This window comes from Prosopis cineraria, unplaced genomic scaffold (assembly GCF_029017545.1).
Source record: "Prosopis cineraria cultivar Desert tree isolate PC_DT_omini unplaced genomic scaffold, ASM2901754v1 PC1, whole genome shotgun sequence".
Taxonomy (NCBI): Eukaryota; Viridiplantae; Streptophyta; class Magnoliopsida; order Fabales; family Fabaceae; genus Prosopis; species Prosopis cineraria.
In genome coordinates this window covers 41,151,920-41,172,222 of record NW_026555332.1, presented here as the reverse complement: position 1 = coordinate 41,172,222, position 20,303 = coordinate 41,151,920, and the positions used below count along the sequence as shown (strand labels likewise).

The following is a 20,303-nucleotide window of genomic DNA, read 5'->3' as shown; positions in this document are numbered from 1 at the left end:
GAGCTATGGGAGTGTTCTAAATTCTCTTTCTAAGTGAATGAATATCCAGAGAGTGTCTGAAAATTCATGCTTTGACCAAAAATAAATGAAAAAATAGTCAGTTAAAGGAGATTTTATGAGATTTAAATTCAATAATTATATTTAATACAGACACTAAAAACAACGTAATATTTAAATCATCAAAATTTATATTTATTTAAGATTAATAAATAAGTAAATTTTTTTAAATGATTGCTTTAAATTTCAATAATTTAAATATTACAAACACTCGATATTTTTATTGAGTGAGGATACATCTCAACGATTTTTCTTATATAGATCATTACATTATTATATATATATATATATATATATATAAGGTACAACCATATCTGACAACTTTCAATTAAATTGACTGCCTACAATATCATGTGAGACATTTATTTACTGGATGTGGGGATGTGAGACGCTGATTGAATCCACGTCGCTCGTGAGCCAACAGTTGATGTATTTCCATCATTGTCGGATGCTGCAGTTAACATGAAGGCTTTTGTTTTTTTGGATAAAGAAGGAGCTATTCTTGGAATGGTAAATCTCTTGCTTGGAGATTTTTCCTTTCAGCACACCACTCAGCACGTGATTTAAATATTCGTTTCTATTTCTCTGTTTCGCTGGCGCCACTAGTGAAAATATAACTCAAATCAAATAAAATAAACTTATGGATTATAATATGAACAAAAATTAATTTTTTATATAATTATTTAACTTGGTGAAATTCTAATATTGTTAAGGCCAAGAGTTAATTTAGCAATAAAAATTTAGTTTGAGTTCAATTATTTTCACACACACGTATATAATGGATATGTGTGTGTGAATTAGCGGCAAAATAAATTGAATGTTCGCTTCTATTTTTCTCATTCACTAACACCACTTTGGGTTGCTCCTCTAAGCATTTCTTCCATTAGAGGAGAGTGGAGCCTCATGCGTAGAGAATACCATAAGTGTTCTCCATGTAGTTTTTTCTGATGCAAATGTAATGTAAATATACGTGGATGGCGTTTGTTGATGTGGATCGCTAATCGAGGATAGGGGAAGTGGCTTTCGAACAGAATTAAAGTATTTGAGTATTTTTTTTTTAAAAAATAAAGTATGGGAACTAAATTAAAAAAAAGAGGCAGAGTGATCAATTTACAATAATTTTTTCTTTGATATTAATTGATAAAAATAATATTTTTAAAAATATATTTTTATTCCATTAATAATGAAAACAATATTATATTTATGGTTGCCAATTCAGTTTATGGATTAAATAGGATTTTTATTTTAACCTAATTGGGGTGTTATTATGAATTATTTCCTGTCCATTGGACCCAGTTCTTCGTCTTCCTGATAAAAGCCCAAAGGATCTAAGGCCATTGAATTGAACTAATGATGCACATGGACTAATGTAGTGTCAGACTTCAGAATGTTTCCTAAAAGCAAACTGAATGCTAGCCGCTTGGTTCCCGCATGGCATGGTTACCTGTCTGATCCGTGCTCATCCACCTTGTGAGGAGAGAGGACATCCATTGATGGCCACTTTTCTATAAAATCTGCATATTAGTTTCTTTTTGCAAGTACAAGAAGTGGTACGTACAGCATATGATGCTCTGGAGGGGGCTAGTGGCGGAGAAAATTAAATCTTTCATGTGGCTTTTCACTTGTGAACAGACACATGCATACGATGGTTATTATAATGTCCTTTCTAGTTTATTCAGAGAGTGTTCAGACAAGAATTTGATGACCCATACCTCCCTCATGTCTTTTAATTGGAACGGTCAGAGAAATAACTCAACAAGGAAGGGTGCTTTCATAGTTGAATAGATGAGTTGGCGCTTTCTAATGGTAATAGTGGTTGTGGCAGAGTAATTTGGAACGAAAATGGTAGCTGGACTAGGTGTTTTAGTTGTAAGTTAATTAATGTTCCTCCAGCAATTGCAGAGTTGCTTGCCATCGTTCATGATCTAAACTTTGTGTTGGAATACTGGGTTTAGGAAGATAGATGTCTTTTGTGACTATATTGAAGTTGTTGAACTTCTAACCAAAGGCTGTGACATGACACATCCCTTCAAAGACACCATTGACAATGCTGGTTTACTTTACTATACAGAATATTCTTTGTTATTATGTCATTTCTATAGAAATTGCAATGTTTATATTGATCATTTGACTAGGTTACTATATTATTTAGAAGAGCTCTTTTATGTCTTTGATCATTCCTTACTTCTCTCACAACAGTCGGCAAATGAAGAGGAAGACCCTTTGTATCTTTCAATAGTTGTAATTCCTTTTGATTTGTTAATGTAATTTCACATTTCACTCAAAAAAAAAAAAAGAATACTTTCTTGTTTTAGTAAGCATATGTGGTCTTTTGCCTAGATAAAGGGAGAATGATATTTGAGTTCCTTAAGAAGCAGTTGATATTGACTCTTTGGGTTTTTTTTTTTTTTAATTTTATCCTTAGCCTAACCTTTTCTTATAGGAAAGGAAGACACATACACACAAACACGTTCAACATTGAGTTTAAACCAAGATCTCTTCCAAAGAGGAAGGTGACATTACCATTAGAATAACTGACTTTTTGTGTCCTTAAAATAATGACTCTTTTGACAACTTGGCTTTTATAAGCATGGAACAAAATGTTAATAATTCCACCCAATCATTCTCCATAAAATTCAAATGACCTAGCCACTCCTTCAATTGCTCACTTGGTAGAGGAAAAATACAATTGTCAAGCAAATTGTCTTATAAATTTACAGTCCAACCGCCCATAAAATCTTTAAATACCATTTAGCTTTCTCACGTTTTATATTCCTAAGATATTGAAATTAATCCTCAATAGCATATGCATCAATGACTGCACTGTCGCATATTTCATATAATTTGCTATTTTTCACCACATCACATCTTAAAAACCGATCCTGTTTTAAGTTCTAAATATCACCATTAATTGTGCAGCTTCTGGGGGTATATTCTTCACAAACTTGTATTGATATTACCCTCCTTTTAAGTTAAATCAGTAATAAAAAGAGTGCTACTTAAGCAAAACTAATGACTGTCACTACAAGCTGATCACCAGTGCTGCACTGCGCATCCATGAGAACAAGGCTGATCTGGCTTCATCAGGAGTAGGACCAGCCGACCAGGCATGGACAAGTGCAACAACCAAGTTACGCTGATTCTGGCGTCCGACTCTGACTCAGCCACAAAGCTATACATCCCAAGAATGGAAATGAAAGGCTCGCTTACCTCTTTCCTCTGATATATGTCTTCGTATGTCCCCTAGTCTTTCGTCTTATGTTACTTGAGGGTGACAGCCTTGTTAAATTTCCCCTTTTCTACTTTCCCCATTTGTTTTAAGAATAACGAATACTTAGAAAAGAAAAGAAAAAGGGAATGATACATGTGAATTGAAAATGTCCAGATTCCCTTGTATGAGCCTTTCAACAGTTTATTTTTCATAAAATAATGAGTATTTGTCTTTTATTTGAATTCAGATCCTAACTTTATGATGATCAAAGTATATAATTATCTAAACCCATAAAAAATATACAAAATTAATTTTTCTTCCAACATTCTAAAATGAAAGCATGCAGCCGCCTGTTGGTTAATTACGATGCAGTCGCTGCCTATTATTGGCCTCAATTCACTCCTATATAACATGTTCTCCCAATGCCACTAGTACTAATTTTTTGTCATACATGAGGGAAAAAGAGAGCAAAACCAGCTTAAATATGCCTGGCACACTTTTTCTTCATTCAATCCTATAGTCAACAAGACAGAGGCTTAACCATTTTCACCCCTAATGACAATTCATAATCTCCAAAGGTACTCCCATATTGCAGCAGAACATGAGGTATAAAATTATAAACATCATTATTCAGTAAAGTAACTCCGACCAATGAGAGAAATAACGAACACAGATAAGGCATTAAATTCTGCCAAAAATGTCCTGTGAAGTGTGAACAATCCTTCACTCTCATCCCTGGTATGTTCGGATGAGAGATATGGCTAAGAAAGGAACAGAAGGGAAGTACTTCTTGGGTGGAAGTGAAAGCTTCTGTATGTATAAAGGAATGCCCCACCGCCATTATCCAATGAGGACAAGCACCGACATTATCTTGACCACAACAAGTAAGGGAGATCTTGCAACAATCAGTTTTGCAAAGATGGAGATGCTCAATTGCTCGTAATATTATTAAATCAAATGATTTGCCACAAATGATAGCAAGAATACTGGCATATTATGTTTACTCTTAAGCAAAAAGAATATAATGGAAAGACAATTTTTTTTCATTTTCTGGCATTGCATTCTGGTCTTTTGAGACCAGAGATATAAAATTTCCAATAGCTGGCCTGGCCATTGCATTTACAGACAATGCAGTGCAGCCGTACATGGGTCGTGGGACAATTCTTCTTCAAGAAAATATAACATTTCCGTCCAGTGGGTGAAGCAAAGTCAAAATAGGATTCCACCACCCCATTGTTTAACCTGACTTTGTCGCTAAGCTGTAGGCAGGAATTTTGGCAAGCTTTCTCTGCTTCATGACTGATCTGATGTACTCCACTTCCTTCCACATACCTTTATCGGCATATATATTAGACAACACCACAAAAGCCCCATCATTCCAGGGCTCCAATTCTTCCAAATGCTTAGCCACCCACTCTGCCATATCCACATTCCCATGTTTCTCACACGCACCCATCAAACAGCCCCACACTACTGTATTGGGCTTCATTGGCATCTCCTCCACCATTTTTCTAGCCTCATTGAACAACCCTGCTCTACCCAGTAGATCCACCATGCACCCATAATGTTGCAATCGCGGTGTTATGCCATAAACATGCTTCATCATGTCAAAGTAATATCTTCCTTCCTCAACTGTCCCACCATGCACACAAGCACTCAGTACTCCAACAAAAGTCACATGGTTAGGCTTCACCCCTGCCTCTCTCATGCTCTGGAAGCATCCAAGTGCTTCCTTTACATGTCCGTGCATTGCATAACCCACAATCATGGATGTCCATGATGAAACATTCGGTTCTTCCATCGTTTCAAAAACTTTGAATGCTAGGTCCATCCTGCCACACTTTCCATACATGTCTATTAGTGAATTAGACAATAGAATGTCTGCCCGATCTGTGGCTTTCACCTGCAAAATGCATTTGTGGAGTTGAAAGGCCATGACTATGTCACCAAGGCTTCCGCATGCAGATGTCACGCTAACCATGGTGACGCCGTCAGGCACGAACCCATTTCTCATCATCTCCACGAACTTGTTTATCGCCTCCTTAGCAAGTCCGGCTTGAGAAAGGCCACCTATTATGGCGTTCCAAGAACCCAGCTTTCGATCAGGATTTTCCTCAAACAGCTTGTGGGCACTTTCAAATTCTCCCGCTTTACAATACAAACTTAAAAAACCACTTTCGCAGAATTCATTGGACTGGAGACCAAGCTTTATGCCAATAGAATGGATCTGCTGTCCTACTTCAATGGCAAAAGACTGGCACACCGCTTTCAGAACGATAGGAAGGGTGTAGCAATCGGGAAAAGTTCCAGCTCGCAGCATCTCAACATGGATCCGAATAGCCTTGATTGGAGACTCTAGCCTAGTGTAGGACCTTATGATATTGTTCCAATGAAAGGGAGCAGGATTAAATTCTAAGAAGTGGTTTCGGATGATACGGGCATACACTACGTCCAATTCCAATACATGACTACAATTTGACAAGTGGGTTGCTATATCTGTCGAAAGATCATTTCCAGAATAAAGTGAATACAGAATTGTGGGGATTCGCCGACTGTTTTGGGCAACGAGAGCGAAAGTAGAGAAATATGGATCGAAATAACAAGAAGCAGCCAGAAAAATTGAAAATCTGGGTTTGAAGAGCCTTATCATTAAATAGCGGCAGGCGTTTGAAACCAATATCACCAGGATTGAAACATAGATGTCTCATGGTTTTATCTAATCGTCAACCGGGTCAGGGAATTCATCGTCATTCCGGCAGGCTGCGGCTTTGTCTTTGTCTGAGTCAGGGCAGGTTAGGGATGTGTTTACTTTTACCTAATTGAACTGCGGCCAGTTTTTTCGAATGAGTCATTTTTTTTTTTTTTTAATGAAAGCTGGACACAAAACCGAAAGATAACTTCCTCTCGTCATCCACTGTCTCAGTACAGAAAGGTGGCGTAGAACTCCGGGGAGTTAATCGACCAGAAAATGAATCGTGGGAAGTTTTTCTTTTCTTTTCTTTTCTTTTTTTTTTTTTGGGATAAAAGCTCTAAAAATTTAAAAGTATTGAAGGCAGGATTTTTCACACGGCGATTAAAAAACAAGGATTTTGTTATGAAAATAAGAAGAAAGAGGGGAAGGGAAGAGGATAGCAAGGCAAAAAAAATTGAGAGTGAAAATAATAGAATATAGTTGATTCATTTGGATATCCATTGCTTTATATATGACTTTTATTTATTGACTTTCAATTATTTAAGCCTAACTTTAATGCTACAAATGAATAAATAAGGATATAATAATATAGTATGTAACATTTGAAGGTTATAAAGCATTAACTTTAAAAAACTCCTTTTAAATTATTCATTAGAAAGTTATGGGAGATGAAATATTCTAAACATTACGAGTTATGGACATCCACTCATATAATCGTATAATATTCATAATACCTTTTATTGGATGTCTATAATAAATATTGTGCTTTATTAAAACCTTATTGAAAAAACTCAATAAGATAAAAATTTAGTGAAAAAATAGAATATAATATTTTTAAACACTCATTAAAATTGCTTCATTAAAAACCTTTTCAAAAAAACTCAATAAGACAAACCCTTGAAAAGAAAAAAAGAGTACAACATTATATTTACTTCCATAGTCTCCTCTTGATAGTAATATTACTTCACTCTCTCTGATGATACGATCACTTTGTGTCTCTAAATTTGCACATTCTAATACCACACACAAGCTTCTTAAATGTCAAAGTTGATAGTATTTTAGTAAACAAATCTGAAAGATTGTCACATGAGCAAATTTATGAAACATTTATATCACTACTTTTCAAAAGGTCATGAGTGAAAAAGAATTTTAAAAAAATATATTTTATTCTATATCTTTTGATGTATACTCCTTTCAATTGAGCTATGTACGCTGTGTTATTTTCATATAATATTGTTGAAATATTTTTTCTAACAATAAACCATCATCATTTTGAAAAGTGAAATAATGAATTAAAATGAAGATCTAGAACTAAAATTGACTGAAGAATATAGACATAAAATGATTGACCAAAATGAAAAGATGCAAGTCAAGTAGAGTTAAATTTACTTTCAAAATGTAAAATTTTTTAACTTATAGTCCGAATACATAATGCTATAGAGCCAGTTAGATAGAGATGTGTATTTGTGTGAAAACGAAATGAGAAAAATGAAATCATTAGATATAACGCACAATTGGTAGCACAATAATTTTTATAAAAACTTGGTATTGATTATGAAGAAACATATTCTCTTGTGATGAATACAATCACTTTAAAATATCTAATTAGTCTGATAGTATACAAAAAACTTGATATGCGCATTATGAATGTTGTTACAGCCTATTTATGTGGCTCTTTAGATATAAAAATTTATATAAAAATCCTTAAAGAATTCAAATTGTCAGAAGTATGTAAAGATTCTTGAGAAAAATTTGCAATTCATTTGCATAAATCTTTATATGGACTAAAACAATATGGAATAATGTGGTATAACCGTCTTGGTGAATATTTGCTAAATGAAGGTTATAAAAACGATCAAATCTCTCCATGTGTTTTTATAATAAGAAATAGATTAGAGTTTGTTATAATTACTATCTATATAAATGATTTGGATATAATTGAAACTTTTGATGGGCTCTAAAATACAGTTGATTATTTAAAGAAAGGATTTGAAATAAAAGATCTAGGAAGAACAAAATTTTGCCTTAGTTTACAAATCAAATAATTTAACAAATGGAATTTTTCTTCATCAATCAACTTACATTAAAAAAAATATTAAAGCAATTTTACATAGACAAAACATATCCATTAACTACTTCGATGATTGTAAGATCTCTTGATAAGAAAAAAAAAATCATTTTCATTCTCAAGAGAAGGATGAAGAACTTCTTGGTCTTGAATATTATACCCTTGTGCTATAAGTGTATTAATGTATCTTACTAATTCAATAAAATCTGATATTACATTTGCTGTAAATTTATTTGCAAGATTTGGTTCTTCTCCAACAAAAAAATATTCTGTACCCAAGTGAATGAACTATATTCTATTATTTTCCCTTCCAATTCTTCTTGCCTTGCTATTCTTTTTACTTCCCCTCTTTCTTCTTATTTCCATCTTATATTAATAAAAAATATTTTTTTCCAAAATAAAAAATTATATTTTTAATTGTCAATGATACTTAAATAATTAATAAAGTAGATAATATACAATAATAATATATAAGAAAATTGGTGGAAAAAAAGCCTACTTAAAGGAAAAATTATGCCTAATGACCAAGTTGAATTCAAGGATCAAACTATATATTTTTATTCATCAAACAAAATGAACAAGTGATCAAAATGCCCCTTTGTTTAAACAAATAAAATTGAACAAAAAAACAAGCTGCTTGTTCAACACGTGTACCCCAAGCTAAAAGTTTTGCATCCAAGCCAGTAGCCTTGCATCTAAAGTCAGAAGCATTGCTCCCCAGCCAGAAGTTTTACACCCCAAGCTAGAAGCCGTGTATCCCGAGCTAGAAAAGTAAGTTGTGATTTTTATTATTACAAGTACAAGCTTTTGGTTTGGCGTACATGTGTTGAACATTGTTTAAACAAAGAAACATTTTAGTCATTTGTTCATATTATTTAATAAATAAAATATTTATTTTGGTTCTTGAATTCAACTTGATCTTTGGACATAATTTTTCTTTCAATTAGGTTCTTTTTATCAATTTTCCCATAATATATTCCTTCCCACTCTAAGCATAAGGTGCTCTTAACTCATTTGTAGAATGAAAAATGGGTAAATTAATTAGTTGTAATTAATATGCAAAAAAATTGTTACGTTTTTTGTTTTAAAGATGCCCTTACGAATTAACAATTAAAATTTAATATGTAGAGATAAAAAATGTCCAAATAAACAAGGGAATTAATGAGAATGTAAAATTTAACATCAGAGAAGGAATGAAATCTTATATTTAGAACAAAATTGAAATTCTCAAATAGATCTTATATTCATCAGCGAATGGAGTAATAAAAATTTTATGAGGTTGTTGCTTTGCTCTAACGCAAGAACTAGTTCTCAATTACACTTGAAGTTGAGGGACAACTCTCAGCTAAATTTTTGGCCAAAACTCTCGACTAAATTTAAAATAGTTAAATTTGATGATAGATCATTTAATTGCATCTCCCATCAACTATCTTCTTGTTCAGTGATGAAACTCAAACGTGAAAGCCCGTACATGTAACTTTTAGCTTGAGACTTATCTTTATCCAACAATGTTAAGGAATAATACACTGTTTGATTGAGGGTTTTGAATCTTTTGATCATTAAGTAATTTTAGACGAAGCAATGGCATTCTTTTCTCACCGTAGTCTATGTTTGATATATCTTTGCCTAGTCATTTAAATTAAATCTATAAGACATTTAGATTTAGTGTGGTATATAAATCTTATTGGACTCTACGTGATAGTTTCATACATTTGATGCTTTGGTTTTTGATTTAAGACTCACCTGATCACATGGACGTGTTTTACGATTTTAATCAAGGAAGGAATGAAAATAGTGTAACTTGGTATAGGTTTTATTGTCCACATGTTGATATATTGATTATTACATTCTTTTTGAATAAAAGGGCTACGGTAAATAGTGCAGGGTATAACTATTAACTCATGTCAAAGCTTAAAAGGCTTTTACAACTAACATGCATATCAACAAAAATTTTACTCAAAACTTGATGAGTTAGTCAATCAGCATAATTATTCACTTTTTTAAAAGTATTATTAAAAATTCTTATCTAGTCTCTCATGGTAATCCCTTTATCTTGTTGATAATATTGGAGAGAAGATAATTCTAGATGAAATAGTGTTGAATATATAACAGCCCTCTGGGTCACCACTGTCTCTCCAGGGTCTTTTCCCAGCGCTGGACAACACACATGTCACCACATGATTGCCGGCTTTCTCACTGGTGGTACAGTGGTTATTCCTCACCCCACCCTCACGGGGGTCTTTTGGAACCTCCCCAGACTCGAACCTCCAACCTCTACCACCTTAACGAAGTTGAGGCGAAGTCTGGTACCATTGACTCAATGGTACCAGACTTCGCCTCAACTTCGTTAAGGTGGTAGAGGTTGGAGGTTCGAGTCTGGGGAGGTTCCAAAAGACCCCCGTGAGGGTGGGGTGAGGAATAACCGCCGGCAATCATGTGGTGACATGTGTGTTGTCCAGCACTGGGAAAAGACCCTGGAGAGGCAGTGGTGACCCAGAGGGCTATTATATAAAAAAATTTGTAACATACCAAATTTTTTTTTTATAATTTAACTCAATCATAGTTGGGTTACAGCCACCCAACATATTTTTATATCAATAATTTTAATATAAAATATTTTATAATTGGCTTCAACTCACACAATATAACATTTCAAATAAATTTTTACCTCCCACATGCCATTAGGCTAAATCACATTTGTCCATCCTTATACTCCCAACAAGTAAAATAAATAATTTAGTCAATTTTTAATATAAGCCAGTTATTTGACCTCATAATCATGCCATTTTAATCAATCCAAAGTAAATCAAATATTTAAATTACAGTCATCCAAAGTATACCAAAAATAGAAATACTTTGAAAGACATGATTACACTTATATATTCATATAATTGTCAATAAACAAAAAGCCTTAATATTGGCAATATAACACATTATAAATCATAAATTAAATACCCAAAAGAGACAGTGGATCTATGTCACTAAGCCTCTGGGACTCCTCCACGTGTCACTCGTGGCTCTTCTCTGAAAATTGTTAACCACATAATGAGACTCAAAAGTCCCAGTAACCAAAGCCAATTTATGATAGTGTATACAAACAGTTAAGTGTGTGCTTACTAAGTGGGAATAAAAAATAATATAATTCCAACAAAATATAAGAAATATTATAATACACACAAATAACCATCCTTATATCCCTCCATTAATCTCGAGCCGTAGCCCTCACTCGGTGCTAAATTACTCGGCCAAAGGTAGATTAGCCCGAGCCCTTACAAGCTACTTATTGAGCTCTAATAGGGGCGTACCATGTGGCACATAAATATAACAACAATAGCAAGTCTCCCAACACCTCCCACAATAATCAAACAAATTCATAATAATATTGCACAATTATATAATATTACAAAATTCATAATTTTCTCAATAATCACCCAATTAACATGAAGTAACACTAATCATAAATTAAAAGCATGGTTACCTTGTGGCTTTTTAATAAATTATTCCTTATAATTTTTTTCCCACCACAATCTTCACCAATAATACAATCTACAAATAATATATTATTTATAAATATTAGTTTCAATTTTTGAAACTAATAAAATAATTCTAATAATAGAATTAAAAATATAACATAATTCCTAATCTCAATCTTAATACAAATTTAGAGTTAATACTATTAAGTAAAATTTTTAACTCTCTTTTACTCATCAATAAACATTAATAATCTAAAAATCAACTTCTAAACTAATTTCTATTATCAAAATTTTCTTTTTATTTCATAAATTCGCACATAAAATATTTAAAAAATTAAAAATTGAATCTCTAACTTAGAATCATAATTCTATAGCCATAATAATTCATTTCTCATCCCAAATAATCATCTAAATCTTAATAAATCAACATATATTTTCAGATTTAGTTTAGAATTTGATCCATAAGCCACAAATTCAAAGATCATCAACAAATTTATACTCTAGAACATTTATTATACCACTAACAACCTCATAAACCATATTTATTCAACATAAATTCATCCCTCTTCCAAATCCTAAATTTTCTACCACCACAAAATCAGAAACCAAAGAGGAAGGATGACTAAAAAAAATTTTTAAAACACTTACTTAGTCTTGAAAAGCTTAAAATCACACCCTAAATGTCCTATTAAAAACTCTTACCTTAAAACCCAGCACCAGCGAGACTAAACGCTCTCTCTGCCTCAGCTCGCGCACAGGGAAGAATGAAGAAATGAAGAAGTGAAGAAAGAAGGAAGGAGGTGGGTTTTATAAAAAAAATTCAGTGGGTCCCACATTTTTTTTATTATTTCTTCTTTCCTCTCTCTTCTTCTTCTTCTTTTTTTATTATTTTATACAATGATTGCACCGAAAGCCGATTACGTTTTCTTCTTTCCTTCCTTCCTCTTTCTCATACCTTTTCTCTTTCTTTCTTTTTATAATAATAATAATAATTTAATAATATTTATTTATTTATTTTAATTAATTAATAATTTTTTAATAATTTTTTTAGAATTATATCCTAAATTAGATTTAATAATCATTGTCTACTAATTTTCTTACCTCTAAATATTTTTTAAAATTTTTATTAATCCAAATTAACTATTAAAATTTAAATTGGAATGTTATAGAATAAGTAAGAGAGTTTTAAGAGAATTTACATATATATTGACCTTAGTAAATTTAATATCCCAATAAATAAAAAAGAAGGCCTTCAAGATGTCAAAAGTTTGACAACAATGTTGGGTAATAAATAAGATATTTAAAAAAAATTAATCCAATTTTCTTGGTCATTACAAATGAGTCCTTTACAAGCAATAACATCGTTGATATCAAACAAGCCATCAATATCAAATTAACTCATTCAAGATTTAGTGGGTACCATTTTGCATGGGATCTATCATATTTTCAAGACATACAACTAAATGTTGATTGAAAGTGGATGTTATTAGTTATGTCTCGGGGATAAGAGAAGGCAATGTTCTTGATAAGAGAGTCTTCTTAAAAATAGATTGCTTTGCATATTTCCTTTCAAATATTCCAACACAAGTGAGTGAAAAGTCTCTGCCATAAAGTTCTTCTTGTGTTTGGTTTGCTTGTGTCATTTTTTGCATTTCAAAAGGTCCAATTTGCAAGGGGAAAGCAAAGAAAACATTAAAAGCTGTTTGGTTATTGAAATGAAATTGAAAGAAAATGAATATATTGATAGCGAACACAATAAATTAAAACAAGGTTATGTACTACTAGAAAGAAGAAAATTATAAAGAGGTGAAAGCTTTCGAATGATAAAAAAGTGAGAATGGAGATTGATGACTTTATTCATGAGAATTCCCATTCCCACCCCTCCTATCACCCTATAGTTTTAACTTTTTTATTGTCTCTCTCTCTCTATTATTTTATAAGTTTATTTTAGTTTATTTTATTCTTTATCTTTATAAATCATTATATTCCACTCCATTCCTCTCCAATAAGCAAACAGACCCCAAGTTTAGATCATATTCCATTATGGAAAAGGGAGAGTTTGGAAAGAAGGAACGAGACAATCCAATTATGCAAAGATGTAGAGGAATAAGAGAAGAAGGATGAAGATATGAACAACTGAACTCCATGCAGGTAGGTTCATGATTTTGATCATGATTTAAGAACTAGTATTAATGGAAGCCAAAGTTCATATGGTTAGTTACACGCATTTATTTGTGTCATAGTAAGATAAATGGAATGCCTAACTAAACACATTGTGCAATATTAAAGATGTAACTTTTTTTAAACTCGTGTATCTTTATATTGAACGTGATATATTTGAAATATTGTTAGATATTAAATGTGAGCACTTTCCTATGTAAGATTTAAATCTTAGTTCCTTATGCTGTAAAGTACTAGCCCATTTTGATAAATTCAATTTCTATGAGTGAAGTTGTAATTTTTTACCTTTCATTGAAGTAGTCTGTCTTATTCATGTGATCTTTAATTTTGTTGTCAATATTTATATTGAATGATTTATTTATTTTCTTTTCATTTTAAAAAATAAATAAATAATAGATAAAGGACAAAGACAATTGAATTTTTCAACCCAGAAAAAAAAACACTTGGATGGTGTTCATTAATTATGGAGTTACATGCTATGCAAAAACATCAACAATTTTTTTTGGGTTAGGTAAAAAACATCAACATTAAATCAAAATGAAATATTATTCGCTAAAAAAAAAATTGAAAGAAATCAAATTTAACTTTTATGACCCTTTTTCGTACAAAAGATAGAAATTTTACATTTAAGAAAAAGGCTAATCTATTTATAACTTGCAAATGTATCATTTTCTATAAATTGTATAGTTTATATCATCAATAATAAAATTGTCCGTATGAAAGAAAATTACACTTGCATGTCTCGTTGAAACTTAAAAATTTATCCCGTCTAAACTCTTTTTTTTTAACTGTGAAAAATTATGTGTAGATCTCAAGTAAATAATAAATAAATAAATTTGAAAAAAAAAATTACTCATGAGTTTCCTGGAGATTTAATGCAAAACACACAAGACAAGTTATACAATTTTAATTTTAACTTATTAATATCACAGGAAAACTTATAATTTTTTCCAACTCTCTGTTTTAGAGTTCAATTGAGAACTTGTTTACATTTATTCCTATTATATTTAAAAATCAAATCTAAAAATTTATTTTCACCCGATTTTCATTAGCTTATTAGTAAATAGTAATAGTCTTTAGTAATTAGTCAAATTCAATAGTACTTTGTTGATAATTAATTTTTTAACCCAACACTTATCCATAATTTCCCTTTCTTTGTTTGGGGAAGCGAAAAAATAATTAATACTTCACCATCTTGCCCGGGCAACGACAACCCGATCACTCGCAAATTTGGTAGCCCCGAAACAATCACCGCCACAGCATAATAATCGAGCCGGGGCTTGCGTCTTCCCAAAGCCATCGATGTTACTCTTCAGAGATGGACGATGGAACCCAAACTCCAGCGGCTCGTGATCCCAATGGTAAGGATCCGGTTGATGTTGAGGACGATCGTTCCTCCAGGCTCCTGGATCTCACTAGCTGTCAACTACATGACCTCGATTCCGTAGACTTGCCTCCCACCCTCACCGAGTTGGACCTCACCACCAATCGCTTATCCACCTTAGATACTCGCATAGCACATCTCTCTGATCTCAAGAAGCTTTCTCTTCGTCAGAACCTTCTTACTGACGCTGCCGTTGAGCCCCTTTCTGCCTGGCATGACATTTCCGGTCTTGAGGTATTTCAACTCATGCTTTTTTAAAGAGGTCTTGGGAAAATCGGTCCCTGCTCTCTCTCAATCCTCTCCCAAGGAGGAATATGGGACCTAAATAACCGATTTTTATTGTTTGAGGCTTAGGTGGGTGCGCTGTATTGAATTTGGTCTTTGATTCCGGACTAAAGGAAGATTTTTCCTTTGTTGGTGGAAACTCTCTTTCAAAATTTTCTAAATGGGAGGAACTTAAAATTATAAAGATTTTACTGTACCCTCTTTATTAACAATTCCAAGACAAGGAGACATTAAACCTACCCTCGCCCTCCCCTCAATTCCCCATCCTAACATGCCCATGAAAAAGGCATGACAATGCAGGATGATCCTGATGAAATTTCTAATGGAGTTTGACGTCCTGAGTGAGATGGATTTTTTTCTTTCCCTTTAAGAATGTTCATATTTATGCTCCTGCCATTTCAGGTGATAGGTGAGTTAAGGAGTAAATTAGTTCTTTCATATTCTTCGTTCTTTGTCGGTTGATTTTCAATTTTAATCTAAATGGAAATCTATCACCGCCAAACATTGAATCTTTGTAATCGGGATGAAAGAGGAAAAGGAAGTCTTCAGACCTTGTTAAATAACTTTAGATGAATTTTCCATGTTGTTGTTTTAATTAACAGGCAACTAAGTAGTTGGCAGTCTGTGTAGGACGCCAGTTAGTAATGCTTTTCTCTCATGTACATTTGCTCTGATTATCTTGTTTATATAGTTAAGCTGATGACGGGCTGATATTTATACAGGAGCTGGTGCTACGCGATAATCAATTAAGAAAAATTCCTGATGTCAGCATATTTAAGAGACTATTGGTTTTTGATGTTTCTTTTAATGAAATTACTTCACTGAATGGGTTGTGCCGGGTCTCCAACACATTGAAAGAGCTCTATGTATCTAAAAATGAAGTGACAAAGATGGAGGAGATTGATCACTTCCATGAACTGCAGATTCTTGAGCTTGGCTCTAACAAATTTAGGGTTAGTAATATGGTTTAATAGAGGAAAATCTATTGTGTAGTATGATTTTTTTGGAGTGAAATCATATGGTATTATTTGAGACAGATACGCTTTTGTGCTGGCAAACATGATATGCTGAGCAGGAGCATGATTGCGTGCCCTGTGGAAGAGCGGGCACTGATTTTACTCACTATAGTAAATAGTTTCTAACGTAGCATGGCATGGATTCTGATTTATTTGCACTTTTGATTCAGGTAATGGAGAATTTGCAGACCTTGACAAATCTACAGGAGCTTTGGCTTGGACGTAATCGAATTAAAGCTGTAAACTTGTGTGGACTTACATGCATCAAGAAAATTAGCTTGCAAAGCAATCGTCTGACTACAATGACAGGATTTGAGGTATAGTATTGTGGGAAAATATTAAAAAACAATCAAGGTACTAATATGAGCTATAGCCTATATGCTGTCCTGTCAAATTATATTTACTAATTAAAACTCATTGGAATAGGGGAGATTAGGAATTTCTACGTATTTTCAATTGACTATTACTCTTAGTAAAGATAATGACAACATTTTTCCTTTCCTTTCCTGTCTGAACACAGAGTTGCATAGCTCTAGAAGAACTATACTTGAGCCACAATGGCATCTCAAAAATGGAAGGCCTGTCATCTTTAGTCAATCTTCACGTTTTAGATGTATCATCAAATAAGCTAACATCAGTGGATGATGTTCAGAACCTAACACAGTATGTACGCTCTTCCTTTTACCTTCCTACTGATCATTTATGGCGTTTTGTTACTAACTTTAGTGCTTTGTATTATCTATCATAGGTTAGAAGATCTATGGCTTAATGACAACCAGATAGGATCACTTGAGGGAATTGCTGAGGCTGTTTGCTCGTTCAAGAGAGAAGCTTACCACTATCTACCTAGAAAACAATCCATGTGTATGGTCTCCATGAGCCTTAATGATTTTCGTACTTTTATTTTATTTGAACATCTTTGGAGATGGGTGCATGTCTCTATCACCATTGCATTATTAGTTTATTTGCTATTTATCAGGCCTCTTGTTAGGGTTGACTATCATTTGAGATTGTCAAAGAATCAGATGAACATGTAATATGGATGGAAAATGAAAGCATGCTTTAATTAGTTTAAGTTTTTTACTATTTAATTTCCCTGAATTAGACTGAAATTCTGCTTTTGTTTGCATGAGTCAAGTGTTTGTGATCCTTGAATAAAGTTGGAGCTTTGAGTTTTTGCTAGTTTTTTTTTTCCTTGACCAACAAGTTTTTGCTGGGTTAAATACTTAAAATTACAGTAGCAGTCCCCAGAGTTTTACTCAATTTTTAATTTCTTGTAATTAGATTTCTGTTATTAAGCCTTCACTATTGTGTTTTGTCAAGATGTACTGATGCTAATAAGACATATATATATATATATATACACATACAAAAGTCATGCCTATGAAAATTGGGATGGTAGTTATGGAAAGAAACTCACTCACATGAGCGGCAAATGGTGTCATGAATAACTAGTTTATGTTATTTTGGTGGACTATCATAAATTATGCATATTTAGAGTTCCTATATTGCTCTTGGTTAACCACATCGACTGCATTTAACGACACACTGATGATGATTTAATGGCAAGGACCAGCTTCCTAATTTTTTAAACCAATAGATTGTGATGTGTGGTTATTACTGGTTCAGAATAAACGAGGATGGTTTACCATTTCCTTTTAAATATATTCACTGTATTTCTTTAAGACCGCTAATTTAATCCTGCTCGGCTCTTTCAGGCTAAGTCCCCGGAGTATCTTGCAGTCTTAAGGCAAACCTTCCCCAACATCCAACAGATTGATTCCAATGTATTTTCTTAAGTGTCATGGCTTGAGCTTTTATGAAAATCAATAGCTTTTGAAGCTTTGGCTTGTTATATCCTTGGGTAAGGTACCAAAAAAAAAAAAAAATTATTTGTACGCTTATTTCATCATCCTTAACATAGTATTAATGTATTAAATTGGACATCTAGAAGCTTCCACGGAAAAGTCTTCTGTGCGTGCAGGTTCTGAATTGAAAGATTTTTTATTTGGAGCTACCTGATGAGAAGAATGGGCTGTACAATCCTTAGACATCCATGTGTCCTGACCATCAGTTACCGCTCTGACAACTGCGTTTATAGCTGTTACATCTATTGTTTTGCAGATCGTATTCCTTTCTGTTTTTGTACTTTGACACATCTGGAAAACTTGGTTTTTAAAGTAAAGCCCGACAGTTTCGGTGTGCTAACAAGGATGATGTATAATGGCCTGTCGTGTTATATTTATTCATAGATTTTTGTATAACTGGCCTTTCTTTCAGAACAAAGTGTTACTGTTGTCTGCAACGAGTAACAACAGTTTGCTTTTCACTTCTTATTCACGCCCATTTGCATCTCTTGTAATGACTCGATGCTGCGTCATAGGGCATTACGGAGCAGTGATGCCAGCAACGTAGTCGCATTCACATGATGATACTCTTTTTGAGTAAGCTCAGGTGAACCAAGTTGTATTTTTTGTGTGTTGCTACAGAAGCGAGTTGACATAGAAATATTTGCTCAATTTAAAGTCTCAGATGTTATTTTTATTTATGACTTTGCTGTTCTATGTAAATTACTCAAGAATGCGTGTGGATTCACATATATTGCATAGACTACACGTAATCAGTCATCATGACAGTCTCCCTTTGCGGCTGCGCTGTCTTATGCTCTTCTTGTGCACTAGAGTTTGAGAAAGAGTAATCATAAAGGACTGAATTTAGCAGAAGAAATTAGTCTCCCATAATGTAGTGAATCAATCTTTGAAATCTTGCAAACTGGATTAATAGTGAGTAATGTATAAGAGAACACAATGTAACATCAAAATTTAATGTTTATCATGTAATATTATTTGTTATAAATTTTGGGGACATCGATAATAATATACCAAAGGAAGCAATTTATTCCAAGTAAGTCTCGAGATTAAAAAACTCAAGAGATTCCATGGTCTTTCAGTGATCAAAACTCACAAAGCAAAATTAGCGAATTGCCCTTGTAAAAAAAATTATAATCATGCACAGCTATTCTGATGTTCTCTTGAAAACATAGTTTGCCTTTATCCCTTGTCTCCAACGTCTTCTCCTCTATTGTCGCTGTAGGTGGATGTGGCCGCCTGTTCCACCATCTGCTGTACATTACCCGAGGCTGTCAGAGCTTCAATCTTCTAAGTCGATGAAGCGAAGAAGCTCTTTAATGATTTGTTTGTTCTATGAAAGAAATGGCAGCACTTGGCTTGATACCAATGCCCTGACTCAAAGACCAATACCAAAAAAAGAAAAAGCTGCTTGCTTTGGATCTACAACTTGAAGATATGTGCTTTTGAGTTTGTAGTATGCATTGTATATAAAAAAATGGAAATGCTATCTCTGAATTAAAAACAAGAACTTTACGTGCAAACTAAAGAGCTTTTACTTGCAAATCAAGGAGTAACTCTTGTAAATTTTTGGGACTGGCCAAGTCAATTTTCATCTTAAACTTTGATGTTAAAATTTTTATTCTAAATTAAAAATAGGAACTTTACCTTCGAATTAAAGAGCTTTTAGTTGCAAATCAAAAGAATTGACTAACTAATACAATGGACTAAATCATTTTTCATGAATATCTGTTAAATTTTTTATTCCAAATTAAACAAGGGAACACTACTTGCAAATTTAAAAAAAAAAAAGGTTGCAAACTGGGGAGTAGCAGTTGCAAATCCTTGAAATTGACCAAATCATTTATCTTAAACTTCGGTCAAACTATTGATTCCAAATTAGAAATAGCAACGTCAATTGCAAACAAATGAGCAGTTAGCTACAAATCTAAGCGTAGCTGTTGTAATTCATCATGTCATTTCTTATATTAAACTTATGTGTTAAACTTGTAATCCCTGAATTAAAAATAAGAACGCTACTTGCAAATTAAGGAACATCAAGTTGCAAAATTAATCTTCTCTCTCGTAA

At 33.0% G+C, this 20,303-nt stretch overlaps 2 protein-coding genes across 2 annotated transcripts; one reads left to right on the top strand and one right to left on the bottom strand.

Moving 5' to 3' along the window:
* Positions 1-4,192: 4,192 nt before the first annotated feature.
* Positions 4,193-6,174, bottom strand: LOC129320305 (pentatricopeptide repeat-containing protein At1g77170, mitochondrial). The gene has a single exon (XM_054965696.1). It carries the CDS (start codon positions 5,916-5,918, stop codon positions 4,506-4,508), a length of 1,413 nt encoding a protein of 470 aa, XP_054821671.1. The 5' UTR covers positions 5,919-6,174; the 3' UTR covers positions 4,193-4,505.
* Positions 6,175-14,892: 8,718 nt separating this feature from the next.
* On the top strand, positions 14,893-18,886 carry LOC129294237 (protein phosphatase 1 regulatory inhibitor subunit PPP1R7 homolog). Its single transcript, XM_054932446.1, is given in 7 exon segments — positions 14,893-15,300; positions 16,074-16,304; positions 16,538-16,684; positions 16,888-17,030; positions 17,116-17,179; positions 17,181-17,231; positions 18,086-18,886. Coding segments are annotated over 7 exon segments (1,017 nt in total). The 5' UTR covers positions 14,893-15,000; the 3' UTR covers positions 18,167-18,886.
* Positions 18,887-20,303: the final 1,417 nt, after the last annotated feature.

Excerpts from the sequence above, each read along its gene's own strand:
- LOC129320305 (XM_054965696.1), bottom strand. The coding sequence starts at position 5,918 with ATGATAAGGCTCTTCAAACCCAGATTTTCAATTTTTCTGGCTGCTTCT.